The 11,365-nt window shown below is 40.3% G+C and overlaps 1 protein-coding gene across 2 annotated transcripts in view; it reads right to left on the bottom strand.

Annotated features, from left to right (window-relative positions):
• Nucleotides 1-435: 435 nt before the first annotated feature.
• IFT57 (intraflagellar transport 57) overlaps nucleotides 436-11,365 on the bottom strand; it is a 175,299-nt gene continuing 164,369 nt past the window's right edge. For both annotated transcript variants that reach the window (XM_067154084.2, XM_067154083.2), the window contains exons 8-9: nucleotides 2,732-2,876; nucleotides 436-2,027 (exon numbers count right to left, since the gene is read on the bottom strand). In XM_067154084.2, the coding sequence (XP_067010185.2) occupies nucleotides 1,873-2,027; nucleotides 2,732-2,876 (300 nt within the window). In that variant the 3' untranslated portion in view covers nucleotides 436-1,872. The remainder of the gene's footprint in view (nucleotides 2,028-2,731; nucleotides 2,877-11,365) is intronic.

Genomic DNA, 11,365 nt, shown 5'->3' with positions numbered 1-11,365 from the left:
AGCCCCAGCATTAAAATGGGAAAACACCTCCAGTGAGATTCAAACCGACCATCTCCCGAATGCAAGCTTAAAGCTGCATGACCAACCCTCAACTGAGGTCAATCTACATACTATCAGAAAAATATTTCACTGAAAAATTTAAATGAATAACAAATCTCATACACGTTTCACTTTCAATACTGTAGGTGCAAAATATCAAATTGCTAATGAAAAAGTATTTGTTTAAAACCTCATTAAAAGTAACGTGTCAAGTGAGAAAATGAATACATGGATAAAAACTACCCCCCAAGGACGTGGAAACACATGCACATTTTACGTCGTGTATCCGATGAGGAACAGTGAAAACTACATCTACCATTTCTAAACATGAGAGGAGAGTATTAAAAGGTGGGAAAAACACGACACAACAAATATCAAAACATTTGCATTGGGACCCATAAAAATTGCAACATATTATTGAAGATAACACTCTTCCTAAAACAAATTTTAGTACAACCCTTATATTTTGGACCAGTGGGTTATTGAACATCATGAATTACAGGTTACGCTCAGCCATGTGCGACTGCCAGGGAATCACTTAGCTGCCATTTTGAATCTGACAAAACTTCGACCAACTCGTGCGATCTGACACAGGTGAAGAAACTCTTGGAGGTGGAAAGTGTTTGTAGATGATTTTATTTGTAAATCTTTTTAAGTAGTACTTACTTATTCATATTCCATTCAGCTACCTAACCTGTACAGTGTAAAAAATATTTTTCTAACATAGGTTGGTTGTAACTAGTAGATTACATTTCTATAGTAACTGGAACAAGCTGAAAGCGAGGAGTCTCCGACAACGTCAAAACTCCGGCAGACCAAGGACAGACAGGCTTAAGACCAACCATGAAATGCTGCCAAGCTCCCTTTAAAAAGGGGAACCCGGCTTTGGAGTAGCCAATCAGAATGCAGGAGCTTGCCCAGATTCACAAATCACAACTCTTACTTCGGTCGCGATGTTTAACCCTGTTTCTCGAACACATACGATCGCGAATCTTCTATTTCCAGAATAGCAAGAACATATTTCTAGAATGCATAACTAACAAAGGCCAACACACACGGTTTAAAAGGTGCGCGTCACAAACTTTCTGGCTTGTTCCAGTTACTATAGAAATGTAATCTACTAGTTACAACCAACCTATGTTAGAAAAATATTTTTTACACTGTACAGGTTAGGTAGCTGAATGGAATACGAATAAGTACTACTAAGAAGATTTACAAATAAATAAGTATTACTTAAAAAGATTTACAAATAAAATCATCTACATACACTTTCCACCTCCAAGAGTTTCTACACCTGTGTCACGATCGAGTCAAAACTCCAGGTGCGAGTTTCAACATTCGCGCCTCTTCTGTGCGCTTAGAGATGCGGATGCCAGTCAACTTCGCGAAGAATTTTGTCTGCATTAGTAAGGAATTTAACAACATTTTCTGTACCCATACCTAGGCTATCACAAGTCAACTTAACACGATTATGTTCCTAATCCAGATGAAGGCTATCAAGCTACCCCTCATCACAGAATACATTTCTAACTCCTAAATGCAAAGCAAAATATAAGCACAAATAGGCTCACTGGGTTATTCAGCAATCTCACTGATAACTGGCAAGCAAAACTTGCTCGTTCCCCAAAGGGGCAACTTACCCTGCGAATATCATGAATTCACATTCCGATATCGAGGGCTAGCAAAAATGTGATCGCACTAAGCGGTAATAGCGAAAATTCGTGCCGCAATAAGGGAGGTATTTTTATATAGATTTAATACGATGAGAATTTACGACATGCTAAGTGCGAGTGTTGAACCTGCTTTAATCTCACTTTTTCCAGGTGCACATAGCTACACTGATGGTGTGTTCATATCCTGCTGTAGCTGACTCTTGTCTCTCAGCCTGGCCTGCATCAAGCTGTGTTCCAACACTCCGATGCGAATGTCCATATTGATGACTTCGTTCTTCAGTTTGGTAATGGCTTTCTTCACGTTTACCAAAGGAGCTGTGAACAACAATAACACAATCACTACCCTCTCATCATTGGACATGGTCTCAGCATTGCCAGATGCTCTGTTTTTTGGACATGACTTTGTTCTTCCCTTTTTATTATTATTATTATTATTATTATTATTATTATTATTATTATTATTATTATTATTATTATTATTATTGCCTACAGTGGGCAATTATCTTTTTATAAATTATTTCTGCTTCACAACCAATATCATGAAAAAAACCCCACATTTCTCAGTAGTAAGTTGGCCAACGTGATTCAGAGCCATGTTGTTAATGTCCACCTCTGGTTCAATATTTGCAAGTGCAAACTGTAGTAATCGACAAACAAACAAACACTTTAAAATGAAGATGATCGATTAAGAAGAAATTGAAATCCTGACAATCACATTCACTGTATTCAAAAGAGTGGGAAAAGCTGGGTCAAGATAAACATGTTGTTAGATGCATCACTGAAGGCTAAGGACACCAAAACACTACAAACTACACTGGTAATATGAACAATGAAGTTTTTAATAAATTTGGAAGTACTGTTACACAGGGCAGATCATCATTAAAGTAAACCAAGAAACACAATGATAAATCAGCACAAGAAGAGGACAACCTCCACATCTTGAAATCATCGTCAGCTTCAACACTCAACGATCTCAATAGAAAGTGTAAAACAAGAAGGAGCGGGTAAAATGTACTTACTCCCATCAGTCATGCTGGAGCCTCTCTCCTCCATTTCCTGCTTCACAGCCTCTAACTCTTCAGTAATACCAGCCAGGGTATGCGACCGTTCACTCACTCCAGCGCTCGCCACGCGATGCTTTTCACTTATCCGCGAGAACTCGTCCTGTTAACAGGAAAGCAACACTCCTGGTGAGTTCAACTAAATGCTGGATAGAGACAATAAAATCACAAAACTCACGAACAGATGATATTGAGCCCTTATTGAACTGATCATTCATTTATTGAGAGTACAGTGAATATTTCATTTCACTGAGTCTTGGTAACTTGCAGTGACCAAGGCAATTTCAACAGGAAGCTGTTTGTTCGCAAGCTATATTAAGAAAGAGGGGATGCTACATGACGCACCCGACCTTCCCGTGCTTGCTTTAGAACAAAGAAACGATGGAAGACAATGGCATAGACCAATGGACCACATTTCGGAAGCCCAGCACGAGGCTAGAATATCATACGACATCGGTGACGCGATGATTTGAACCAATAAAAAGATAGCATCATTCCAATACACTGGTTAAAGTGTGCCCTGAATGAGCATAGGCCAGCGTCTGAAGTGACCAGCGCATGGGTTCGCTATCCTTATTCGGCAGGAGTCTTTGAAGTAGTAAAAAGTGCAGAGTCAGGTATTATGTGTGTAGCTCTATACGCTCAGACTTCAGGAGCAAGCTAAGAATGTTTGTAGGCATGGGGGCCTGTAAGAACAATGCCGAGACAATAACTTTACTTTTACGCACTAACATTTCTGGGTGCAATTTAACTCTGGTAAATTTGCATTTTAGTGTCTTCAAATTTCAGACGGAAAGAACAATTTCGATCTGAACATTTACGCGCATAGTTGCCTGCCTATTTTCTGAGGACACGAACGCCACAGTCTCTAGTCCAGCATTGTGTACTGTTTCCCAGGTGTTGAGCTGTGACATAATACAGTTGAAGTGCGGAGTGAGTGGGAAATGACATAGTTATGGAGTTAAGATAACCGGAGAGTTGTACGTGGCTGAATGGAAACTGGTTTTCACGGTCACAGCAAATTACCCCAACTGTTGTAAATAGTAACTAGCAGCTTGCATTGACCCAGTTGTAATACCGTAATTGAACAACCAAACCAGCAGAAACAGGAAGACGCAGGGAGAACACGTTTTCTATGCCAGGATGGAGAACCACGGACTGAACGAGTTCCAATTTGAAGGCATCACAGTAAATATGGCTGGCTAGAAGGATTGGGAGCCAGCTGACCGATAGAAGGCGGCCGAATCAACAAAAGATGAGTATTAGATTTGCAGTGTCATAATGTATTTTGTGCACTTGTTTTAATGTAGCCAAGGGGATAGGTTAGTTTCTTTTATTATTTAATTCCAGAACGTTTAGCTGTTGGTTGGAAGGACTATGTCCTATTTCACTAAATGTAAGGAAGCTTGTATATTATTTTAAATGTAAATAAGTGTAAAGTACATGTGGGCCGAATGCATGAGGTCACAGCTTGCCTTTGCTTTTATTGAGATTTTATAGCTGAGTGGTTAACATAATTCTTTTTACAAGTCAGTCTCTTGCTTTTAGCCTTCTTTATTATTGATTTGTTTTCCTTTGAGATCTGAGACGCAGTGAACGTCTCGGGGCTTAAATGTAAAAAGGATTTAAATTAAAGTCAGGAAGGACTAGATTCATTAGACAATGGGATTTCAAAGCGTATGAGAACATGCCGTCAAGTTTTCTCTGATTTATTGCATGAAGTGTGGATGAGAACGTGTGGGATGGTGGAGCTTAGATCCACGACGTTTGTTAGCATCATCTTCATGATTATTTGAATGTAAATATACATGAATTTGTGATTGGTTCACGATTTCCTTGATTGCAGTTTCGTATTCCAAGTTTTGAATATTATAACCAGTTTTCTTTAAATCTCACTATTCTTATTTTTCTTATTATTATTAATGCGATCGAGTTCGAAGTGAGCGTCGGTGACGCGATAATCTGAACCAATGACAAGGTAGCATTATTCCAATATTGGCTATACATTGGTTAAAGTGAGAGATGTGCCCTGAACGAGCATAGGACAGCGTCTGTGGAGGCATTATTGAGGTGCTCATGTGGTAATTTCTCAGTTTTCTAATTACTGTATTCTTACGGAATTGGCCATTTTATTTAAAGTTTAACTTTATGAGCGCGAGTGCTCTGGTATGTGAACAGCGCGGTATTGTTTATATTGGTACCAGTTTTGGCAACTTTAGGACATGTGATATTTTTTTGTGATGATGAATAAGGGAATGCATTCGTCATTCTAAAAGGCCTGCATTTTCATGATTGAGTAACTAGCCTCGGGTAGACTTGTGAGGAGCGTGTGTTAAGGGTTGGACCCTGGATGTATTTGGTACCGTATCTGCTGCAAATTTTGGGAGATTGAATCTCTGCCTTTGAGTCATTCCACCGCATGGTAGGCGAGGATGATGTGTGTTTCTACTGAGGGGCGTTTTGTATAGCAGCCTAATTTATTGTGTTTATTGGTGTTTGTCCATGTCACTACTGTTGTTGAAAATCACAACACTTAGTTTTGACTTGTCTTTTATGATATGACCACGCTGAGGATTATGTGTGTCATGTAATTTTTTGCAGAGACCAACGGTGAGTTATGTGTTGATGGTAAAAGCTGACTCTGGTTATTTTCTTAAATTTTGTGCCATGCAATTTATTTTAGGAAATCACGGTGATTTATGTGTGACATTGTAAGGTCCACCAGATGATTGGTTTTATGTCATGTAATCTATTTCAGGATCCTACGTTGAATAGGAAGTGATTGCTCATAGTGTAAAATTTATCTCATTAATATTTTCCATTGAGACTGTGTGTGAGTGAGAGTTGCCTTTTCTTGATGATGCGTGGAAAATATGACACTTTTTTTTGTTCTTTGATTTGTGTATATTGTGCAATTTATGTGGTTTTTATTGGTGTGTGGTTCCGTTCCACAGTTGTTTTTTTTTTTTGTGTGTGTGTTCATGAGTATACTCATTATCGAGGTGTATATACTGGTAGGATGTTTTATCACTCAGCGTATGTTTTATTGTGTACTGTCGGATTAGGTATTTTCACTCCAAAGTGCATTAAAAGTAATCTTTTCTTTAAGGTTAGGGACCTCACTGCAATGTAAAGTGTGCAAGAATGGGGAATTACTCATCTAAAGTGGAAAGCGTGGTGCAAGCATGCGGGCCACAGTTTTTAGTGCTAAGTTTAGGAATTTTCTTGCTAAATGTTAAGTATGTGTGTTGGCATACACTTGTTATAAGCATTGAGAAAGATCTGAGACATATTTGTTTTTGGGTCACATTTAATGATTTTGTTACATATTTTGTTGTTTTCCTCTAAACTGATGTCATGCTTCACACTGGATATATGTTCCCCATCAAATCCAGGGATAGTCTGTGGCAGATTACCCTGATGGTAGAAATGGCGAGCAATATACAATTACTCCAAGGAATGGATATTGTTGACAAGCTTTGGTCACTGGGATGTAAGGAAGGCAGTTCAGGTTAACAACTTGTAGGATTCCAGTAACATACAGCAGATTCAGGAGCTCAAATGGATTGTATTGCTATCCAAGGGAAACGGCAGACGAAAATGAGGGCTACTGAACTAGACAATGGGTGGCTATATTTTTAGAAAACAGAACTCACAGAATTAGAGTAGGGACAGTATTCATCATCATCATCATCATCATCATCATCCAGCACTTCTCGACCTTCCTCTCTCCTTCTACCATTCTGTCCCAGACCATGTTTCTTCTTCTTCTGGCACTTCTCTTTACTGAATCGATCCATATTGTTCCAACTTCATCTGTTTTGGTATTCTTTCTTCCTCTTTCATATCACACTTCCAGACAAGGTTTCTTACATCTCCATTCTGCACTTGCTACCGTCAACAATTTCAAGACTTACAATGTCTTTCTCCTCTCAATATCACCAAGGTCTTGCTTTTCTCTGTGCTGATTTTCATACCACACTTTTCAATGTTCTTGTTCAGTGCTCGTTTCCCAGACCGCCTTTGTCTCCTTTAGACATTAGACAGCGCACTCCAGTTTCATTTCTAAACCATTCCGTCTGTACGCTGCTCACACAGTTTGTGTACCCAGACTCTTTTTGACCATGGTTTCCTACACCTGCTCCCCAACACTATCACATACCTTTGTTAGATCTATGAACGTCATATCGACATTGTTTCCTTATTCCCAATTCTTTTCCATTAATTGCCTCATGCTGTAGATTTTCTACTTCTAAAGCCGTACTGTTCCTTTTGCAACTCTCCTTCTAGCTTTCTTCTCATTCTCCTCTCAAATAGCCTTTCCAGTATTTTTGCCACTTATAATGAGACTGTAATTCCCCTATAGATATCACACACATTTTTTGTCCCCCTTCTTAAAAACTGGTATTATTATTCCCTTTCCGCAGTCTTCTGGCACACATTTCTGCTTCCATGCGCACTCTAGCAATTTGTTTAACTCCTTGCCTTACCTTACCATCGAGTGCCCTGTGTTATCGGCGAGAGAGTGAATACAGCATTAAAATACTTTTTATATTACAAGGAAGTCTCTTATCGCTGTACGTACATCATCTTTCACTGTATAACCACTGTATTTGAGATAACTGAACAGCTGTTGTCGCAATTATTCAGTCAGTAAAGATGAGTGTGCGCAAACCTATAACCGAGCGGGAAGTTCTGGATAATTTACTACATAGTGATTGTCATCATATATCATTCGCATCCTTACATATTCTCTGGAAACCTGCACACTAACATCAAAGAATTGTAGTTAGATTCAAGCCTGTGAAATGAAATTTTTTAGAACTGCCCTCCAAAAGACACGACTTGATCATGTGAAAAATGATGAGATCCGATCTAACCTTGGTCTAAATGAATCAATGGAGGAAAGACTTAGGTCATCTAGACTTAAATGGTTTGGGCATGTTAAACGAATGAATAGCACAAGGTTAAAATGTGCTTATTTGGAAAAGAGAATAACAGGTAGAAGACCAGCTGGAAGACCAAGAAGAAGATGGATGGACCAACTGAGGGAAGACGTGGAGAGAAGAGGATGGGATTGGGAATCTGTCATGGACAACAAATTTTTTTGAATAGGCAACTTTGGAAGACGCTCGTTTTCAAACACCCTACCCGGCTCGCTGGAAGGGCAAACTGATGATGATGATGATGATGATGAGTGATTGTCATGAAGACCATAATATATATGCAGACGTAAATATTGCGACTGTAAATGTTCCCGCCCACCGTAAAAAACAAAAAAACAAAGTCGAAATCTATGTGTCCATTACAAGATATTTCTACAAAAGTGCAATTTATGGGAATTCCTGAGGTAAATCCTATTTTTCAAAACAATGAACTTACATTCTAGATCAATTTCCCGCTGATGAGACAAACAGATATGATGAGTTTATGTCCTACAGTATATTTTTTCGCTGTAATGTAGCAAATTTCAATGAAATAGTTATTTATGGTGCGTTGGCCTTGCTGCCTGGCTCGTGACATTTGTTAGGTGCTACTACTCGCAGCAACTCCCTAATTATCTTCACGCCGTTCCAAGATTCCTTGTATTTCTAAACTATTGACGGTGCCAAGGAGCGAACCCAGGTTGCCGTAACGACATGGTAGAATTCTAGACCGGAACCGCAGTGGGGGGTCTGTTTAATTCTGAGTATTTATGTACTGGTTTCCCATTATCTGCGCGGAGATAATATTTAAATACAGCCATGTCTGCATCAGAATTCAAATGGTGAAACACAGGTTTAGAGCACGTGAGCAAAGGGGTTAACAGGTCCTTCCTCATTTTCATTCCACCTTAACATCTTCTAGTGTTGAGACATCACACTGTCTCCTCTGCACAATTTCTCACATTCAGCATTTTATCAAAATATTCCTTCCATCTTCTTTTTATTTCTTCTGCATGTGTTATCCACCTTCCTCTTTCATCAGCTTTGTATAAACTCTTTCTTATTTGTGTAATTCCATACTGCATTCTACTACTGCCAGCTCCATCTGTTTCCTTCATTTATGTAAATTCTTCCAAACTTTTTTCTTCTCTTGCATTTCCTTTTATTATCAAGATAGTTACCTTTGCTTTCTTGTCTAACTCATTGGCTGAATGGTCAGTGTTCAGGCCTTCGGTTCAGAGGGTCCCGGGTTCAATTCCCGGCCGGGCCGGAGATTTTATTCGCCTTCAATTAATTCTTCTGGCCCGGGGACTGGGTATTTGTCCCAACACTTCCGTCTTCATATTCAGACAATACACCACACTACCAAACACCACAGAAATACGCAATAGTGATTACTTCCCTCCGTATAGGGTTGGCGTCAGGAAGGGCACCCGGCCGTAAAAAAGGCCAAATCCGCACGCGTTCAACACACATAGCACCGGTGTGGGAAAAGCAGTAAAAAAAAAAAAAAAACTTCCTTTTGCTTTCTTCTCTATTCCATTCTTGCCATGTTTTCTGTCACTGCTGCTCTCACCTTCTCATTCCACGAAACCAAACCAAACCCCACGGCGCAACAGCCCCGAAGTACCTTGGCCTACCAAGCAACCGCTGCTCAACCCGAAGGTCTGCAGATTACGAGGTGTTGTGTGGTCAGCACGATGAATCCTCTCGGCCGTTATTCTTGGCTTTCTAGACCGGGGCCGCCATCTCACCATCAAATATCTCCTGAATTGTAATCATGTAAGCTGAGTGGACTTTGAACCAGCCCTCAGGTACAGGTAAAAATCCCCAACCTGGCCGGGAATCAAACCCAGGACTTCCGGGTAAGAGTCAGGCACGCTACCTCTACACCGCGGGGCCGGCTTCTCATTCCACTATAGTGTCTCGTCGATGTGCTACCGCAGATACACTCTGCCCCACTTACAAATGCCCTTTTGAAGTTGGACCATTCACGTTCCACACTCCTTACTTTAGTAACTGAAATTTGTTGTTTCAGTCTCTCCAGAAATTCTTCCTGCACAATCTTATCTTTTAATTTTGACAGTTTTATTTCATTATCTCTTATCCCTTTCATTTTTCCACTTCTCCCACCCTCATTTTTGCTATCAGAACTCTATGATCCCCATCGAATGCTTCTCCTATTAAAGCTGTTTACATCCATCAACTGTCTGTGATTTGTCCTTTCCACCAGAAAGTAATCAATTATTGATTTTATTCTTCTGTCACCCCAGCCATATCTTGTAATTTTTGAAAAAATGTGTTGCCCACAATCATTCCATTCCTCTCACAAATCTGAACCAGTTTCTCTCCTTCTTCATAGTTTTCTTTTCCGTATCCATATTGTCTAATTACTTCTTCCGTTCCTACCTGTGCATTAAAGTCTCCCATTATAATCACTTCCTCCTCTTTGTTTGTTGTCTGTGTGAAGTCCTTGTTACCTATCTACACACAATATTTTAATCACTCAGACACAGTTTTACTATAAAATTTCTACTTCATCACAACAAAAATACAGCAGCTGACTGTTCACCTCAACCAGAACACACTGACTACCAGGAAGTAGATGCAGATGTTGATTCCCATACGGAATCTGAAATATTTGTCCCGAATGCATAAATTTATAATACCAATATAAATGGTCCGTTATTGGACATTATACTTCTTTTTTTTTTTCCAGCTAACTCATTCCTGGTTGCCAACGTTTTGCCCTCGTGTGCTAGGTTCCTACCTAGCACACCTACCAAGACGCTGGCTAGTGCGTACTGTGGAGGCCACTGCGTAGGCTACTGGCAACCAGGAACTTTCTTCATTGTTGGGGATATTTTGGTTGGAAACTGTCCCCAGTGCCTCCCCTGAAGTCTCAGTGGTGTATCCCCACGGCTTGGGCATCCTCAATTGGATAGTCAGGCAAGGTCACACTTGCCTATGGCTGTTCGGCCAAACTGATCTGGAAGCTGGTAAAGCTCTTGTCAGGGTCGAGGAGGCGATGAATGACGTTAGAATTCAGAAGTGTCATGTCTAGCACGTAGAAGTACACTATATATGTTTGTATACTTCCTCATCAAGAGGAATGATGCGAGTCTCTGGTCAAGATTGGGTCTGAACTACCTCTTGCCATCATACTTTACCACTTCACTTCATCCAAAGATACAGGAAACCAGTGTTCCTCTTCATATGATATTACCCTTTTTATATCCTCGGCAGCTGATGAATGAAATGGCGTATGGCTTTTAGTGCCGGGAGTGTCCGACGACATGTTTGGCTTGCCAGGTGCAGGTCTTTCGATCTGACGCCCTTAAGCGACTTGCGCGTCATGATGAGAATGAAATGATGATGAAGACGACACATACACCCAGTCCCCGTGCCAGAGAAATTAACCAATGATGGTTAAAATTCCTGACCCTGCGGGAATCAAACCCGGGACCCTTGTGACCAAAGGCAAGGCCGCACTAGATAGACAGGCCACAAGGCTCGGACCGTGACGTCACGAGAGTGGCTGGCGTTCAGCATGGCAGTGTAGGGCCCGCTCTCACTTTCACCATGATATTTTCATTTATTCAACCTTAACGATATAAGGACACTCCTTCAATTGTGGCTTTACTTAGGCTTGTATACTACACGAGTT

This window comes from Anabrus simplex, chromosome 9, assembly GCF_040414725.1.
Source record: "Anabrus simplex isolate iqAnaSimp1 chromosome 9, ASM4041472v1, whole genome shotgun sequence".
Taxonomy (NCBI): domain Eukaryota; kingdom Metazoa; phylum Arthropoda; class Insecta; order Orthoptera; family Tettigoniidae; genus Anabrus; species Anabrus simplex.
This window is presented reverse-complemented; position numbering and strand designations above follow the sequence as displayed.